At 41.6% G+C, this 21,002-nt stretch overlaps 1 protein-coding gene across 1 annotated transcript in view; it reads right to left on the reverse strand.

Moving 5' to 3' along the window:
- Window positions 1–20,460, reverse strand: part of LOC143039016 (protein FAM200C-like) — a 51,403-nt gene extending 30,943 nt beyond the window's left edge. Inside the window, exon 1 of the mRNA XM_076208862.1 lies at window positions 20,449–20,460. Within this exon, the coding sequence (XP_076064977.1) occupies window positions 20,449–20,460 (12 nt within the window). The remainder of the gene's footprint in view (window positions 1–20,448) is intronic.
- Window positions 20,461–21,002: the final 542 nt, after the last annotated feature.

Below are 21,002 nucleotides of genomic sequence, written 5' to 3' on the forward strand. Positions count from 1 at the left end.
GTTTGTTTGTGTGTGTGTGTATGTGTTTGTGTTTGTGCGTGTGTATAGCCCCCGATTCTGTTTATTTTTGTGTCTGTGATTGTCTGTCTGGCTGTCCATCCGTCTGTTTGTTTGTCTCTATGTCTGTCTGTCTGTCTGTCTCAGTATTATTGTGCTTCTACATGAATCTGTATATTATTCCGGAACTTTAGTTTAAAATCTAATGTCTTTTAGCGTACCAGAGCTCATCCTATGCGGTAAAAAGTGTTAAGTCCGTCAGGGAAAGGCGTGTATAACGTTCCTTTGTACTGAAATCTTTGCTCTGCAACGAATCCTGCATAGGTGTGCTGTGACCTGATGCTGGCTCCACATAGCTTTTGCCACCATTTGAACATGACCTTTTACTGACGACTGCAGAATGTCTTTTATGAAAGCATTTTTGTTCTTGTCCAGCATTGTTGATCATTCCTGGGAAGCTTCCAGACAGATTCCTAGACAATTTGTTTAGTTTTCAAGTAGACAGGATTTATCTGATACAATCACATACTATGTGGAATCCACTGTGGGTTATCCTTGGCAGGTGACCAGTTGGCAGGGAGGTGAGATTACTGCCAAAACCCCTTCATAGCATTTATGAATAGCACAAACAAAACAAAACCGGTCGTTCATGTTGGATCATCGTCTCCTAAAGGTCCAACCGCAATGTTTTGTGTGCATACGGGCAGTGTGCCACCGAATGTGAGTAAACACTGTCCAAGCAGATCCAAGTCTTGGATATTAAACAGCATGAAGGAAAGGAAGATCTATACTTACAACATAAGAACTCGCTCAGAAGACCACAGGCTGAAGAATTTAATGGAAGAACTAGACAACATCAAGTGGGACATCGTAGGACTGAGAAAAAAAAACAAAAAAACTGATACAATAACAAGATGGCCACCACCTGTTATACTATAGAGGCAAGGTTGCTGGTAACGTAGTCAAGCTCAGTAATTTATCAGAAAGGGGAGCTTGGGTTGTCATGAGGTTGTATAAAGGTACATTCTAGAAATAGTTCAGGTTTATGCACCAACTTCACGGAGTTCAGACAATGAAGTTGAGTCCAAATTTTATGATGATTTAAGTCAGGTAATACATCAAGAAAAAGTAAGTACACTCTGGTAATAGGCAACTTTAATGCTAAAGTGGGGAAGATGGGAGATGAATCGTGCATTGGGAAGTTTGGAGTAGGTGAAAGAAATGACAGAGGCGAGATGTTAGTCAATTTTGCAGAGAACTACAACATGAGGATAATGAACACTTTCTTCCAAAAGTGTGTAGGTCGTAAATGGACCTGGAGAAGTCCAAATGGAACAACAAAGAATGAAGTAGACTTCATATTAGGAGATGAGAACAAGAGCGTTAGCAATGTTACGGTGATAAATAAAGTCAACATAGGTAGTGACCATAGAATGGTAGGTTGCACAGCTAAATTCAGTTTCAGAGCCGAGAGAAATAAACTAGTTTTAAGAAAGAAAATCAGCCTTGCAAAGGTTAAGGATAATAATAAGAAATTTCAGTTAGAAATTGAAAATAGATTCGAAGCTCTAAGAACTAACGAGAACACCGTCGAAAATATGAATTTGAATTTAGTGAATATCATTTGGGAGTCGGCAGAGAAAATAGTAAGTACAAAAAGTATTAGAGAAATCAAATACTCCAAAGCTACAAATGACCTAATTAAAAGAAGAAGGACCATATAGATTAAAACCAAGGAGAGACGAAATAGAAAGACTAGGACTAAACAAGCTTATCAACAAAAGGCAGAGATCAGAGAAAAGAAAGAGAAACATGGATGAAATAGAGAAAACTATTCGAAATGGTAAAAGTATTAAAGTGACCGAGCGCAGATATGCTTTAGGAATACAGCAAATAATATGTTTGAAAGATAGAAATGGAAAAATCATTAAATGCTGAGACAGAATGGTAAAAAGAGTAGAAGAATTTTATCAAGAGCTTTATTCGTCGAAGACCGTAGTTGAGTTAGTAAATTCATCTGTAGACGTTAGTAATGTACAAGAGATTACAAAGGAAGAAGTAGAATTTGCTCTAAAAAGTATGAAACGAGGAAAAGCACCCGGGGAAGAGGGTATAACGATAGATCTGTTGAAAGACGCAGGGAAAGAAGCTCATATTAAGTTAGCTCAATGCTTACGTCAGGAAAGCGTTCCTGAATCCTGGTGCAATGCTACAGTGATTTTGCTTCATGAAAAAGGAGACCAGAAGGACCTTAGTAATTATCGACCTATTAGTTTGCTAGCAAATGTATATAAATTATTCTCCAAGATCCTTACAAATAGACTAAATCAATTTTTAGATGGAAACGAACCGAGAGAACAGGCAGGCTTTAGGAGCGGATATTCGACTCTAGATTATTTGCAGACGATGAACCAACTAATCGAGAAAACGACAGAATACAATAGACCTCTCTGTTTAGTTTTTGTAGATTACGAGGTCTTTGACTCAGTAGAACAAATAGCAATACTAAACTTGCTACGCAAGCAGGGTACAAACGAACGGATCGCAAGTGTTTTAGAAAAGATTTATGCGAAATGTACCGCTATAATTCGACTACGTAAAAATACAGAAAAGATCAATATCGAGAAAGGAGTACGGCAAGACGATACAATTTCACTAAAATTATTTACAGCTTGCTTGGAAGATATTTTCAGAAGGTTGAGTTGGGAAAAGAAAGGTTTGAAGATTAATGGTGAATATTTGAACCACCTAAGATTTGCGGATGATGTTATTCTTATTTCAGAAAGAGCAGAAGACTTGCAAGATATGCTGAGGGATCTGAACAAGGAAAGTCTCAAAGTAGGTTTAAAAATGAATAATAGTAAAACCAAAATAATGTTCAACACGAAAGTTCAAAATAAAAATATTATAATCGATGGTAAGAGTCTTGAAGAAGTTGAAGAGTATAATTATTTAGACCAGATGGTGAAAGTGACGAAAAATCATGATAATGAAATAAAAAGACGCATTACAATTGGAAAGTTTTTAGTATGATAAAATCCTGAAAGGCTGTCTACCTTTATGTTTGAAACATGAAGTTTATAATCAATGCAATCTCCCAGAAATAATTTACGGGTATGAGACTTGGAAACTAACGAAGGCGATGGAAGCAAAACTAAGGACTGCACAGAGGAGAACGGAGAGATCGATGATGGGAATAACACTGAGAGACCCAAAGAGAGCAAGTTGGGTGAGAGAGCAGACTAGAGTGAAAGACATTGTGGTGGCGGTAAAAGAGAGTAAGTGGAATTGGCCAGGTAAGTTGGCGCGAACGACTGATGAGCGATGGAGCAAGTGTATTACTGAATGGACGCCGCAAGATGGGAAGCGTGGAACAGGGAGACCAGACAGGTAGGTGGAGAGACGAGATTGAGAAATTTGCAGGAGTGACGTGGTAAAGGTTGGCGCGGAATTGTGAATCATGGAATGCTATGAAGGAGGCCTTTGTTCAGCAGTGGACTCAGGATGGCTGATTTTATATATGTATATATATATATATATATATATATATATATATATATATATATATATATATATATATAAATATATATATATATATATATATATATATAAACACACACACACACACACACACACACACACACACACACACACACACACACACACACACACACACACACACACACACACACACACACACACACACACACACACACACACACACACACACACACACACACACACACACACACACACACACACACACACACACACACATATTATATATATACATATACATAATATATATATATATATACATATATATATATATATATATATATATATATATATATATATATGCTTGACTTTCTTCCGAAACACTGTATTTGCTATCATCAACTCTCTTTCTAGACACATTTCCACCATCAACTCTCCACTACGATTCTTTCCTGGAACTCCACATTTCCCAACCACTCAATTAATTGGCTCCTTTCCTACCCTAGCATTAAGGTCTCCCAGTACTATTACATTTACACTTCTCCCTAAACCCTCTATGCACTCATTTAAATCTATCCAAAAGGCCTCCCTTTCTTCTACATTCTTCTCACTGCCAGGCCCATATGCACTTACAAAAACCCACATCTCCTTTCCCAGTTTCACCTTCATCCCCATTATCCTTGAGGAAACCTCCTTCCACTCCACTACACGTTTACCTATCTCTTCACTTACTAGTATAGCCACCCCTTCCCTCCCTCGCCCTCTCTTCACTCCTGATAACCTCCCACTTACACTCCCAAACTTACAATCGCCCTTCCCTTTCAGCTTAGTTTCACTCAAAGCCAACACATCCATCTTTCTTCTCACAAACATACTACCTATCTCTTCCCTTTTACTCTCATCTGTACCACATCCACGCGCATTAAAAGACCCAAACCTTAGGGTACTGGACCGAGGCCCACCAGCTCCTCTTATACCTCTGCCTTTTTTTCTAGGAATGTGCCCTGTAGGGCTACAAGGAGAGGGATGCCTAGTCCCAATCCCCGTCCCTTTTTTCTCGCCTCTTACGATCCAAGTGGGAATACTTGGTGGCAGTATTCTTTTCCCCCACCACAGGGAATTCCCCCACCATAGAAAAAGAAAATACTCAGAGAAATGGTACAGATGAAGTGAAGAGGGACAGTCGTAGTATAAAAGTGTCATCATTTTTCTATGAACAGAGTTTTCCTCTATCATAGACAAAATGATGTGTGGCTCTGGTCCGTAGGGGCGCCCCATATAGACCCTAAAGTATCGACTGCATGCTACTTTGCCACAGTAACAAGCAGCCAATACTCCAGACGGGGTCAGGAGAGGGTGGTGGAGGGAAAGGTGGTAGATAGAGCTTTAATGGACTATGTAGTGGTAAATAGGATTATGATAGGAAGAGTTAGGGATATACATGTGCTAAGGGGAGAGGGTGGGGGAATATCAGATCATTTTCTGGTGGAAGGTAAGTTGAGAGTGGAGGACAGATGGAGGAAGAGGAAAGGGACAAAAGGTAGGGAGGTGCTTAGAGTGAACTCTCTAAACGAAGAGGAAAAGGAGAAGGAGTACAAGAGGAAGCTGAAGGAGGAGTGGGAGGGAGTGAAGGATAGAGTGGAGGTAGGTGTGGAGGAGGAATGGGGATGGTTCAAGGAGGGAGTCACAAAGTGTGCAAGGATGGTGTGTGGAACAAGAAGGTCAGGAGGAAATAGAAGGAAGGATAGTGAATGGTGGGATGAGGAAATGAAGAAGGTTGTAGAAGAGAAGAAGCGAGCTTTCACAGATTGGTTACAAAATAGGACGAGGCAGTCATATGAGACGTACAGGGAAAAGAAAAGAGAAGTAAAGAAAAAGGTAAAGGAGGCAAAGAGGAGAGCAGATGTAAAATGGGGTAAGAGTATGACAGAAAATTTTGAAAGTAATAAAAAGATGTTTTGGAAAGAAATTAAGAGAGAAAGAGGAGGCGAGTCAAGTAGAGAAGAAAAGGTAAAAGGTGCAGATGGAGAGATGATAATGGAAGAGAAGGCAGTAAGGGGAAGATGGGCAGAATATTTTAGGGAGTTGCTTAATGTGAAGGAGGATAGGGAGGGAAAGATAGCTGCAGTGGGAAATGCTAAGAAAATGAGAGTGATGAGTGAGGAAAATGGAGGAGAAATAAGGAAGGATGAAGTGAAGGCAGCAGTTAAGATGATGAAAGCAGGTAAGGCACCTGGTCTGGATGGATGCCATGCAGAATGTCTGAAAAAGGGAGGTATAGTGATGGTGGACTGGTTGGTGAGGTTATTTAATGTTTGCTGGAGAGAAGGTAGAGTGCCAGAGGACTGGAGGAGTGCGTGTATAGTTCCACTTTACAAGGGAAAGGGAGACAAGTGTAAATGTAGTAGTTTCAGAGGGATTAGCTTGTTAAGTGTAGTTGGGAAGGCTTATGGGAGGATCTTGATTGAGAGGATTAGGAGAGGAACAGAGGGAGTAATTGGTGAGGCATAGTGTGGGTTTAGGACAGGTAGAGGTTGTGTAGATCAGATTTTTGTGGTAAGACAGATATGTGAGAAAGCTATAGGTAAGGGGAAGGATGTTTTCTGGGCCTTTATGGATCTGGAAAAGGCTTACGACAGGGTAGATAGAAAGGCACTGTGGGAGGTTATGCGGATATACGGGATAGGAGGAAAGCTTCTGGGAGCTGTCAAGAGTTTTTATGAGAGTAGTAGAGCTTGTGTCAGGATTAGAAATGGAGAGAGTGAGTGGTTTGAGGTGAAGGTGGGACTTCGTCAGGGATGCGTTATGTCACCCTGGCTGTTCAACTTATACATGGATGGGGTGGTGCGAGAGGTGAATGCAAGGGTAGTGGGTCAGGGATTGGAGATGGTTAAGGAAAATGGAGAAAAGTGGGAGGTGAGCCAGCTGTTGTTTGCGGACGACACTGCGCTTGTGGCAGGATCGGAGGAGGGATTGAGGAAGCTGGTGACAGAGTTTGGGAGAGTGTGTGATAGAAGAAAGCTGAAGATAAATGTGGGTAAAAGTAAGGTGATGAGATGTACAAGGGGTGAAAGTGGCAGTAATCTGGAAGTGAGTATTAAGGGTGAGAAACTGGAGGAAGTGGATAGTTTTAGATATTTGGGTGCAAATGTGGCAGGAAAGGGTGGAGTGAAGGTGGAGGTAGAATGTAGATTGAGAGGAGCGAGTAAATGCCTTGGTGGTTTAAAAAGTGTAATGAGGAATAGGAATCTGGGAATGGATGCTAAGAGGAGACTGTATGAAGGAGTGATTGTGCCAACAGCACTGTATGGAGCAGAAACATGGAACACGAGAGAGGAAGAGAGAAGGAACTTGAATGTGTTTGAGATGAAGTGTCTGAGAAGTATGATAGGGGTTACTAGGCTAGATAGAGTGAGAAATGAGGAAGTGAGGAGGAGAACAGGGGTGGAAAGGGAGCTGGGAGATAGGGTGGATGAAAGAGTATTAGGATGGTTTGGACACATGGAAAGAATGAGTGAAGAAAGACTAGTAAAGGAGGTATGGAAGGCAGATGTGGAGGGAGTGAACATGAGGGGACGTCCTAGGATGAGATGGATGGATGGGGTGAAGGGGGCTTTGGGGAAGAGGGGAATGTCGGTTGAGGAAGGACGGGAGAGGACAGAAGACAGGGGTGAATGGAGAATGGTTGTATATGGAAAATGTTATGATCCATGAGGTGGATTGGACGGGGGAATGGGGGTGAGGTAGTGTGTGTGAGCAAAATTTTTTGACGCAGCCCGAAGGGATTTCTCCCCGTCCTCTCCTTTATATGGGGGACGGAGAGGGGGGGTCGCCGATTTAATGAAGCGGCCTTGCTGTGGATGTGCAATGTCCTGCGACACTGCTTTTGACCCAGGGCAGTGGACAGGGTGCAGGGATGACCCGTCATCTAGGAGGTGCTTAGATGGGAGGGAGGGTGGAGGGGTGTGGAGTGTTTTCGGCGATGAAATGGTGGGAATGTTTTTGTGTCTTGTACTTTTTGGCTACCCCCCTGGTAAGGGAAAAAAAAAGCCTTGGTATATGTATGTATGTATATATATATATATATATATATATATATATATATACATATACATGTATATATATATATATATATATACAAGCCGCGGGCTTCGCCGGGGGCTTGGCTGCGCAAACAGCGGCCTACGGCCGCAGCTTTCCGCGCTCTAATCCCTCGTTTTCCACTTCGGCTTCGGCCTCAGGGCGGAGCCCCAACACGGGATCACCAGCACGAAGAAGAACGCGAAGAAGGATGCGAAGAAGAACGCGAGGAAGAAGAACGCGAAGAAGAACGCGAAGAAGAACACGAAGTAGAATGCGAAGAAGAACGCGAAGAAGAACGCGAAGAAGAACGCGAGGAAGAAGAACGCGAGGAAGAAGAACGCGAAGAAGAACGCGAAGAAGAACGCAAAGAAGAACGCGAAGAAGAAGAACGCGAAGAAGAACGCGAAGAAGAACGCGAAGAAGAACGCGAAGAAGAACGCGAAGAAGAACGCGAAGAAGAACGCGAAGAAAAACGCGAAGAAGAACGCGAGGAAGAAGAAGAAGAAGAAGAAGAAGAAGAAGAAGAAGAAGAAGAAGAAGAAGAAGAAGAACGCGAAGAAGAAGAAGAAGAAGAAGAAGAAGAAGAAGAAGAAGAAGAAGAAGAAGAAGAAGAAGAAGAAGAAGAAGAAGAAGAAGAGGAACGCGAAGAAGAAGAAGAAGAAGAAGAAGAAGAAGAAGAAGAAGAAGAAGAAGAAGAAGAAGAAGAAGAAGAAGAAGAAGAAGAAGAAGAAGAAGAAGAAGAAGAAGAAGAAAAAGAAGAAGAAGAAGAAAAAGAAGAAGAAGAAGAAGAACGCGAAGAAGAACGCGAAGAACGCGAAGAAGAAGAAGAATACCACCTGACCCCGACTTACCTAAGCGCTTTTTCAAGAAGGACACAAAACCTCATTTAGGTTGCCCCGGACCCTCAGAAAGAACCTTGCGTCTTGTCAAAAGAAATGTCGAAGAGGATCCACGTTGCAAGGCCTCTAACATAACAGCACAAGCTGATGTCAGTTCCAGAACAGCTGTCAGGTATCTCCACAAGCTAGGTTACTATGGCAGAGCTACAAGAAGGAAACTACTCCTTCGTCCAGCCAATGTCAAGCGCAGAAAGGATTGGGCTCTTGAGATGATGGAGAGATCTGTGGCCTTTTGGAGCACTGTCATTTGCTATGATGAGTCACGGTTCGCATTATTTTCTGACAGTGGAAGAGTGTGGGTCCGGAGACTCTGTATTCAAGAGTTTGACCTCAAAAGACTGCACCCAATAGTGCAACATGGGGGCATTTCAATAATAGTTTGGGGCTCAATTTGGAGTGATGGTCGATCAGAGCTTGTGGATTGTCAAGGAAACATCAATTCAGTCAAGCAACACAAAATTGGTTGAGCCAAAATGGGATCAGAAAATTTCCATGGCCATGTCAGTCCCTGGATATGAACCTTAATGAATACCTCTGGGGCATATTAGACCGACAACTTCGCAAAAAGAACAGGAAGCCATCTTCAAAGCCCGAACTTTTAGGATTACTACGGGAAACATGGCAAGAAATCTCTTAAGATGATATTCGTGAACTAATCACTAGCATGCCTAGAAAGGTCCTTGCATTGAAAAAAGCAAAGGGGATGCCAACCAAGTATTAGTTATTCACATTGTGACCATTTATAAGCACTTTAATTGTATCAATTGCTTGTTTAATAAATTAAACGATTTCTGTTCTGTTGGTGTCTATTCAATTCTGTCATGTCTGTATATATATATATATATATATATATATATATATGTATATATATATATATATATATATATATATATATATATTTGTGTGTGTGTGTGTGTGTAGAGTTGAAAACGACAGAATTTTTGCAGTCATTTAACTTTTTTCAGGTATTCTCGATGCTTCTAATAATAGTTTTTCCTACAGGTGGATAAGCATAAACTCAATTTGCATTATACTTAATTTATTTGACGTTTCGTCTGTAATAAATCATCTTCAAGATTGTCTGTAACGGTATAAGACAAAAAATTACAAGATGGTGTCATTAAAACAAATTCTACATTGGGTATTAAAAAGTAATACATATTGTGGTAGATACTCACATCTGAAATGAACAATGAAAACTAAAAGGTGTCATGGCTATTTATGTGTGCATCTGATGCTACAGGAGTAGTAGTATGGGGTGGGAGGGGGGCAGCACTGAGGCCACTGATGACCGCAACGGTTATTACTTATACACAAGATGGATGCATTGTAGCTCAGAGGGATGGTTGGTAGGATTGATCTTTAATACCAAATATAAAGTTTTTTCATTCTAATAGAAATAATAAATTCTACGTTGCTCTATCATATAACGCAAATCAAAATACAGAATCACATAAATCTTGATACTTTTAATAAGAATATGAAACCTTCAAACTTCCTAACTAGAACACATTAAGATAAGTCCAAGATACTAAAATACGGCAGATGCTCGAGCTTCTCCTAATTAAGGACAGACAAAGCTCTTATGATGAATCTGCAGTTACAGGGCTTCATGATTATCCCGTCAATCAGAAGAACTTTTTTTTTCACATCGAAGAACTCAGCTCAGACTGCCTCAGACTTCCGAACCCGACGCATTTGATTTACCCTTGCTCTTTTGTTTTGCCAAGACATCATCGTCTCAAGCTTTTTCTTTTTCTATCCCCTAGTAACACATATATATACACATAAATACTTACACACACACACACACACACACACACACACACACACACACACACACACACACACACACACACACACACACACACACACACACACACACACACACACACACACACACACACACACACACACACACACACACACACACACACACAGACACACACACACACAGACACACACACACACACACACACACCCACACACACACACACACACACACACACACACACACACACACACACACACACACACACACACACACACACACACACACACACACACACACACACACACACACACACACACACACACATGCACACACACACACACACACACACACACACACACACACACACACACACACACACACACACACACACACACACACACACACACACACACACACATATGAGCTATTTTCGGGAGGGAAATAGCTGTCGATCACGAGTCCAATACGTGATCCAAGACCATGGTAAATCAAACACACACACACACACACACACACACACACACACACACACACACACACACACACACACACACACACACACACACACACACACACACACACACACACACACACACACACACACACACACACACACACACACACACACACACACACACACATTTTGAAAATAGTTGAGATAAAATGAGATATGAAGACGGAACACCACGAGCATAGCTCCCCTTCCCGTAAAATACAACTAGGTAAATACAACTAGGTAAATACACACACACACACACACACACACACACACACACACACACACACACACACACACACACACACACACCCACACAAACCCACCAACAAACACACACACACACACACACACACACACACACACTCACACACAACACACACACACACACACACACACACACACACACACACACACACACACACACACACACACACACACACACACACACACACACACACACACACACACACACACATATATATATATGTACATATGTAATATATATATTTATATATATGTATATATATAAATATATATATATATATATATATATATACATATATATAAATATATATATATATAAATATGTATATATATAATATGTATATATATGTATATATATGTATATATATATACATATATATATACATATATACATATATATATATATATATGTATATATATGTTGGCACAGTGTATGTAAATATATTTATTGTGTACATAATTTATATTATGATGTTATATGTTTATCGTATATAGTACAATGTAGTTTGTTATTGTAAGATTTAGCAGATGCGATGCGCGCCGTTGTTTAGGCGCGAAAATGTGAGCGTGGCGTCAGTTTTCAAGCAGCCTTGACAACTGTTGCACGCTGATGGCCAGGGGTGGTTGCTGCTGTTTGGAACAAAGACCCAACAATCCCAACATCGCACCGCCCAATCACACTTCTCTGCACCCCCTCTAAAGTCATTGAACGCCTGATACTTAAACTTGTCACACCACATATTCCCCTTGCTGACTCACAACACGGTTTTAGGCCACTACACTCCACAAACACTCTTCTGATAAACCTCACACAAAGAATTTTAGATGGCATCAATTCAGATAGGCCCCACCACAGAACACTTCTCATAACATTAGACATTAGTAAAGCTTTTGATGCTATCCCCCGCCACAACCTAACAAATAAAATATATAACACAGACATGCACAATAACACCAAAAGATGGCTGGCCAATTATCTGGCAGGTAGGAATGCTTACGTGTCATATAATGGCCAATCATCGCACATCAGGAACATTAAGAATGGAGTACCACAGGGCTCAGTTCTATCCCCCACACTATTTAATCTATACATGCATGACTTACCCACACCAGACAACTCAGAAATACAAATCTCTTCCTACGCAGACGACATAACAATCACATGCACACATCGTAACACAGACAAAGCTGCAGAAATAATCCAGCCATACCTTGATACACTCAACACATGGTTCATCATAAACAGACTCAAAATAGCTCCAACCAAATCTACAGCAACACTTCTCACCAACTGGACAATAGAACACAAATACATACCTCATCTCTACATCAACAACACTCTAATACCACACACAAACACACCGAAAATTCTTGGTGTAACATACGATACATCCATGTCTTTCAAACAACACATCACAAACATAAAAAACAAATGCACACCTAGACTTAACGCACTTAAGTCAATCACTGGAACGACATTTGGACAAAACAAAGAAACTAATATAACAATATACAAACAATGCATACGCTCAGTGTTGAATTATGCGAGTCCTGCATGGGCTCCTAATCTCAGTGAGACACACTACAACACCCTTCAAATCATACAAAACAAAGCCCTAAAAACAATTACAGGCTGCACAAATACAACACCAACAGACCATTTACACCATGAAACAAAAGTCCTCAAAGTCAAGGACCACCTCGACATGAGAGGCACACAAACACTTGCCGCAGCCACCACAAACACATCACACCTGCTACACTACATAGCAGAACACCCACACACACCAAGAAACATTAAAACAACACCCAAAGACCTTTATTACGCACAAACACTCTCTTCTCTTCCTCCACAACCACCAAATACCAGCCTCCGGAAACATATTCATAATCATATCACTCACCGCTCCATTAACACACTGAAAGACAACACACTGCTGCATGCCAGACCCCCTGATATCCACCCTTCTGAATCCTCTCTCCCACGAAAGGACAGAGTCCACTTGGCCAGACTGCGGTGTGGCCACCACCCAGCACTTCTAAGCTACCAGAAGAGGCTGGATGACCGCATTGTGAACAGCTGCCCGGGATGTAACACTTCACCCCATACCATACAACACATAATGGAAGACTGCATTATACACAATCATGCACGCAAACAACACAACATACACTCTATAAAGGATTTGTGGGAAAACCCAGTTTCGGCTGTAGCATTCCTTGGGGAGACGGGACTGCTCGGACAGACAGTCTAGGGAACGACAACAACAACAACAACAACTGTTGCACGCATTTTGTGCTAGTGCTCTTTTTTGTGTATCTAAATATACTTGTGCCTTTGACTTTCTTTGAGTATTCTTTTGCCACCCAGAACATTAAATGGTGGCAGCGTGTAAACATTCATTGTGCATATATTCTATACAGAACTCGAATTGTGTGACATTTGAAAATTGCCGGCCGGTGATAGCGTTGTGGCGATGTTTTTTTTCCCCATTTTTCCTTTCCAGCCCAGGTGTTTTTCAGTGAACTTAATTAATATATTAGACGTGATAGTGCTCCGGACACAGTGACTTCAGTTTGTATTTCGGCGCAGGGACATCTATCTCAGACTTGCGCCAGGTGGTTTTTTTTTGTTCCCGCTCTTCTCGGGCATCATCGTCGTCTGCCCCTGTCACTGGATCGCCTTGTGTTCCTGTGTGTGTTCTCAGCGCTAATTTGGGCCTGGATGGTGGAGGATTTTGGACAGTCATAATTGTGCCGTGTATTCTTCAGAGGCAACAAGTCGTCGTCGTCTGCTGAAATTCCGGTCGTGGCGTTCCCAGACGGCCTTGAGATCGCTTTGCGCCATAGACTTTGTCTCCCTTGGACCTTGTTATTAGGCTTGTCATTTTATTAGTTTTGTGAATATATGGTGAAAAAATACATTAAATAAATAAGATAAAATAAAATAAGATAAAATAATTTCAACTATCCGGTTGTGCCTCAAGCGGCCATTTTTGTGACGTCACTATTTGTTTACATTCTGAAATGTTACCCCGGAATGTCTAGACTCCCTTCGCCTGTGACGTATGTTGTATACTTACGTATTAGTGCTTTATATTTTTTACGTATTTTTTTTTTCTAATTACGGTCTTAATATATATATTTTCTTCATTGTGGTTTATGTATTGCATTGTTTGTGTTTCAATGCTTGTGTTTGTGTGAATTATATTTTCTTACGTTCGTGTCCCATGTCCATGTGATTTCTCTATACTATTTTTTTTTTTACATTATTTCATGCTTATGCTAGTGTGTTGTATTTGCTTGGTGTCAGTGTTTTCATATGCTTTTACGAAGTAGGTAAAGGTTGTCATCTCCTATCATGTCTAAGTTTAAGAGGCCTTCGTTTCTCAGTCCGCCAAGCTCATCTGAGACAATGGCTCACAAGTTGACGTTGCTCCATCAAAATCCGTCAGTGGTGCAATTTTCTGGTCAAGATCCTCATTATAGGGCGGCTGATTTTATCCGCCAATGTGAGGACGCCATTGTTCAGTCAAATGTTTCGACGGGGCCTGAAAAGATCTCCTTTGTGAGGTCCCAGATTGTGCCAAATTCTCTAGCATCGGAGTTAGTTTCGGCGTCGTGTTTAGATCCTAAATTTCTGAACTATAATTATGACACCTTTAGGTCTAACTTCCTTAAACTTTTTTTCAGATACTCTTGGTGGTGGTGCGTTCCATTGGTGCTTCAAACTGGCTGATACTCTCATATCCCAACTGGGCACTCTTGATTATAGACGGGCGCAAGCTCAGGCCAGTATCCTTGCTGTTGAAGCTTTAGAGTCACTTTTACAGTCAGATTGGGTAGAGAATGGTAACATCTCTGTAGATAGATTTCGTCTTATCATTGAATTTCTCTTCTATATCCTTTTTTGGTGCCTTCTGAGAGAAGAGCAGCATCTTATTTCATGTATAAGCCTGATGAGACTCTATTGTCTTTTGCGTCACAACTTTCTCGTAAACTGGGGGAAGTGCCGTCTAGTTCCTTGTGTATTAGCAATGCTCATCAACATGGCCATGTCCCTTGTTCTCCTCAGTTCTCTCAGTCTACAGTTCCTACTCATAGTTCCCCTCAATCTACAGTTACCCCCCCCTCCCCTGTTATGTACCTTTTGTAATAGGTCTGGTCATTCGAGCGACTTTTGTTACCGCCGTAAGCGCCAGGTACACAAGACAAGACTGTCCCCTGTTCGCAGGAGTGTACCTACAGTTTCTTCTAATCTGTCGCATGACCTTTCCAGAGTAGAACCTCCAGGTAGACTCAGTTATTGCCATATCCATGGTCAATGTAAACAATCGACTGATCAATGTTTCAAGGTTTTGAAACTTAGGGATGAGACTTCTTACCAGTCTCGTCAATCCCATTTTCCCCAGCGCGTGTTTCCTAACCCAAAGAGTTGACCAGCAATGTTCGGTCTCAAATAATTCCCTTTGTGGCTGTTGAGTCTTCTCAATTACTTACCTTTCAATTTCTTACTAGGGATACGCCTATTTCAGTCACTGTAGATACTGGTGCAGAATGTAGTCTGTTAAGTAGAAAGGCTTACTTTGCTATACGGGAATTGTATAATCTCTCTTTATCTCCCTTTTGTAATAATTTGCATTCTGTGCAAGGTTCTCCCTTGCTTGTTCTTGGATCTGTTTGTCTTCCCTTACAGTTTCCTTTGCATGCTACAGTCTTCAATGTCACTTTTGCTGTTGTCTCTGGCATTGCCCTTAAGTGTGATTGTCTCTTGGGTATTGATGCTCTTACAGCTCATAGCATAGATATTTCTCCTAGTCGCCGTGTAGTGACTTTCTGCAATTTTGATATCTCTGCTTCGGATAGGCCAGTTTCTGTTTGTGATTCTCCTGTGCTTGCTCAGTCTGCACATGTGCCTGTCCCAACTTCTAAGCGCTCTACCCCTGTTGCTCATTGTGCTGCTGTTGTTGTAGGAGAGCATCTTATTGCACCTTCAAGTTCTGTTCGAGTTCCAGTGCGCGTCTCAGGTGCCCCGATTGGGTCTGACGTTCTCTCTTTGCCTGACTCTATTCGTATTCGTCGGCTTGCCCTAGAAGGAACTCTCTCCACTATTCGTGAGGATCATGTTACCACAGCGATGGTAACCAATGTCACGGGTGCTCCTATTCCTCTCTCTCCTAGCAGTCACTTAGGCTCTTTTGAGGTGGTACACGTTGCTGCTTTCCAGGATTCGCCTATTATAGCAACTTCTGTTCTACAGTCTCCTCCAACACGTGACCCTGCTCACTTAGCTTCTGAGCTTGTCACATTTGTAGGCGAGACTGATTTTCCTGAAGAGACGCCTCGTCTCCTTGACCTGCTAGTTACCCACCGTCAGGCTTTGGCTTTACCAGGTGATCCGTTAGGGGTTACGGATCGTGTGGTTCATAGAACTGATCTTCAGCCAGGCACTCGTCCTGTTTACGTCCCCTCTTACAGGCTACCTCACTCTCGTCGGCTTATAGTCCAGTCCTTGGTTGACGATTTGTTGAGTGAAGGTGTTGTACAGGAGTCCCACTCCGAGTGGAATTCGCCTCTTCTCCTGGTGCCTAAGAAAGATGGATCTTTTCGTCCTGTTGTTGGTTACAGGAAAGTCAATGAGGTCACTCTTCCTGATTATTATTCTCTGCCTATCTTAAGCGAGCTTCTTCAGTCCATTGGCAATGGTAATACGGTGTTCACCACCTTAGATTTAAAAGCAGGTTTTTGGCAGATACCCCTGGAGGAGAAGTCTCGTAAGATCACGGCCTTATCGACTCCCAGTGGGCACTATGAATGGCTTCGTTGCCCCATGGGTTTGCGGAATGCTCCTTTGACTTGCCAGCGTTTAGTTAACTCCATTTTTCATGGCTTAATTGGAAATGGACTTTTTGTTTACCTGGATGATTTGATTCTAGTTTCCAAAGATGTGGAAAGCCACTTTTCTAAGTTGTCCATGGTCTTGCAACGTTTTGCTGAAGCTGGGTTGAAACTCAACTTACCCAAGTGTTCCTTTTTCAAGGCTAGTATCCAGTTCCTAGGTCATGTTGTAGACAAGCATGGTATCCATACCACCGGTGAAAAGATCAAGGCAGTCAGAGACTTGCCTATACCGAAGTCGGTTGAAAATGTACGTTCCTTCCTTGGACTTGCAGGATACTATCGTGTATTCATTAAAGACTGTGCTTCAATTGCTTCCCCTCACTCGCCTTCTTGAAGGACTCTTCCTTCCAGTGGCATGATGTCCATCAGACAAGTTTTGATTCCTTGAAGCTTGCTCTTACTGAATCACCTGTGTTGGCTTTCCCTGATTATAGTATCCCCTTTACTATTTGTACAGATGCTTCTGGTACAGGTATTGGAGCTGTACTCATGCAACAGGTAGTTGGATGTAGACCTCATGTTATTGCATATTGTGACGCCTATGGGGAAAGGCCAGGTTCAAAACTAGAGTTCTGTTTAAGAAATATTATTTCCTTCAAAAAAATTAAAGATACAAATAAACAATGATCGAAAAATAGAAGTCGCCAAAACTAGCGAAAAGTACAATGTCCGTAACACGTAAATTCACAGAACATAAAAGGCTAGTATTGCCAAGACACGTAAATATACAAGTGTCGATCAAATATCGACAATCAATAACAATCAAAAATAGTCTTAAAGACAATAAGTGGTAAGGTCGAGAAATATCGACCATCCGAATGGAAACTAAGTCCTACGTAATAATTTACGTAAAGAAAATAGCAAAGTCGAGAAAATTTCTACGACTAAGTCCGACAAAATTGACACGAGCAATGAGGCTCTGATAAACAGAGTCCACAAAGATTCGAGAATAGAAAAAATTATTCTAAGTCCCAACGTAGAGGACACAGTGCAAATGGGGGCTCTGAGAGGCAGAGTCGCTGACCGTTACAAGCAATGACATATATACGTCAGATCCGGAGAGTTGCCAAGTATCGCTAGACGCGACGATTAACATGAGTGTTTAGGAATATTTCCAAGTACATACACGGATATTCTTTACATCAATGAATAGATAATAATATTTGATGAAGTTACCTTGTCAATCTTAGATAAGCAGAAACTTAATAGTTTTTATATGAATATCTATACGTACGTAAATGTAAGTTAGGGACGCAGTTGCCACAAAATTAGTTCACACGCCAATTTCTTTAGCGCGCGCTTAAGCTAGCATGCCCACAACGACATTACAGCATCAGAAAACGATGAAAATATGCAATTACTTTAATCTTACGTAAATCAAATCCTAAGATTGACAAGATAGATCCGCAAGGTAATACACATACATAAATTCATATGCAAAGTATGGAATAGTTTGTCAAAGCACAAAAAGGAACGAAATACAATCCGATGAATAGAAATCATCACTTTAAGAGTCTTCAGACGTGAATACACCTCACGTAGGCACAGAACTTTCTCACCGGAGTCCGAAGATTAAGAGAATATGTAATTTCTCTTATCTTACGTAAATCAACTCGTAAGATTGACAAGAGAGTTCCACAAGACAATAGACATACATAAATCTATATGTAATGTATAGAATTTGGTTAACAGTGTACAAAAGGAATGGAATACATCATATAAATATAATTCATCACTTTAACAGTACTCTTACAGTTGGATATCGAGAAGTCCACCAAGCCTTACCGTGGGAACGGCCGGCATAGTCCGAGTTACACATACGTACATGCGCTCATGTGCGTCTGAATAAAAATTTTCACTACGACGAGCCTGTAGTCGTAACTATATGCTAGTCGCATTCTTAACAAGCCTGAGTCCCGTTACTCGGTTACTCATTTAGAGGCCCTGGCAGTGGTGTGGGCTTTAAAGCACTTCCGTGATATCATTTTTGGATATCCTATTACAGTCTACACGGACCACACTGCTGTCACTCAGCTTTTTCAGGGCAAGAATCTGTCAGGTCGCCTAGCCAGATGGTTCCTCACGATCGAGGAATTCAATGCAACCCTAAAGCATGTCCCCGGGCGTGCGAACCATGTTGCTGATGCACTTTCACGGAATATCCCTGTTGCTGCTGTTACCGTGATTCATAACTTTTCCCTGCAGGATCTGGCCAAAGCTCAGTGTGAAGACCCTGTTTGGTCTGCTGTCATTTATGCTTTGGAGTCTGGTGATGATTCCACCTTACCAGCTTTACCAGTACCTCTGTACCAATTTTCCCTGCAGGACGAGGTTCTCATTCATAACGTGGAAATGTTTGAGCAAGATGTGGCACAGCTAGTGATCCCTGAGTCTCTAGTTCCCGTTGTTTTGTCCCTTTCTCATGATGCCCCTCAGGCTGGTCACCCAGGTCGTGACAAAACTCTGGCTATGGCACGGAAGAAGTATTATTTGCCTAAAATGCGACTAGACATTACCTCTCATGTAGCCCGGTGTAGTTCTTGTGCCCAGAACAAAGGTTCTACGAGCACTGCTCCCATCTTAGAGTACCCTACTCCTTCTCGTCCTTTTCAGACTGTGGCTATAGACCTTTTGCAACTGACCCGTAGCACGCAGGGCTCTGTGTATGTCCATGTGTGTGTGGATCATTTTAGTCATTTTGTGATTTTAGCTCCCTTACGTAACAAATCTGCACCAGTTGTAGCACATGCTTTAGTTTTCCATGTGTTGTGTCCATACACCACTCCTTCGGTGCTCCTTAGTGATAATGGGACTGAATTTAAGAACGAGGTTTTGGCAGGTATTTGTGAACGTTATGGTATCAAACAGACATTCGTGACTGCTTATCATCAAGCGTCCAATGGTCTTGTGGAGAGGACGAACAGGAAAATTTTAGAGATCCTACGTCACCTTGCTAGTAATTTTCATGAGTCTTGGGAGGATTGGCTTCCCCATGTTAGTGCTTGTATTAATAGCACCATTAATGTTTCCACGGGCAAAACGCCTCATTATATTATTTTTGGATCTGAAAAATGGCTCCCATATGATGTGCTTGACAGCCCTACTCGTCCCCTCTACAATGTAGATGACTATAGTAAACTACAGAGTCATGTGCTGCATGACATTTATACTTCTGTTAGGGATAAACTGGTTGTTTCAAAGGCCGACATGTTGAAACAACAACATGCTCGTGCAACACCTGTGACCATCAGTGTGGGCGATCATGTTTTCAAAAGCATGCCTGATCGCCAGTCAAAATTAAATTGTAAGTTTGTGGGCCCCCTTTTGGTGACTGAACGCCTACATCCTAACAAGTTCAGGATTTTTTACCCCTCTACAGGCCTTAGCGAGATTGCACACGCTGATAGGCTCAAGAAGACTCAAGTGCCTATCCCAACCTTTACCCGGCCACCTCCTGGGCCCCCAGCAAGAACTTTGCCTTGTCTCGCTACCCCTCATTGTTATGACCTTAGGTCAAGGGGTCCTGTAATTACCTGAACTCTCATTGTGTCATGTTCTGTATGCCTGTAATTACCTGAATTTTCATTGTGATGTTTCCCATTTATGTACCAATGTGATGTTTTCCATTTATGTACTATTGTGATGTTTCCCATTTGTGTTGTCTTGTATTGTATTTTGTCGTGTTTAGATGTTAAGTATTATGTCCCGGACGTCCGGCAATTGCTCTATTTGTCTTTTGGTTAACTGGCGCCAGTCTTATGTTCCTTTTTGTGTTTGTATATGTTGTCTTTGTGTACTCATTTATGTATATGTTTGTTTAATGTATTTGGGTGTGCATTTAAAATCCATTTGTCCCACCGAGTGGCGCGGGCCGAGCGATGTGTTGGCACAGTGTATGTAAATATATTTATTGTGTACATAATTTATATTATGATGTTATATATTCATCGTATATAGTACAATGTAGTTTATTATTGTAAGAATTAGCAGATGCGATGCGCGCCGTTGTTTAGGCGCGAAAATGTGAGCGTGGCGTCAGTTTTCAAGCAGCCTTGACAACTGTTGCACGCATTTTGTGCTAGTGCTC

This window comes from Oratosquilla oratoria, chromosome 25 (assembly GCF_046742065.1).
Source record: "Oratosquilla oratoria isolate Oo_2021 chromosome 25, ASM4674206v1, whole genome shotgun sequence".
Lineage (NCBI taxonomy): Eukaryota > Metazoa > Arthropoda > Malacostraca > Stomatopoda > Squillidae > Oratosquilla > Oratosquilla oratoria.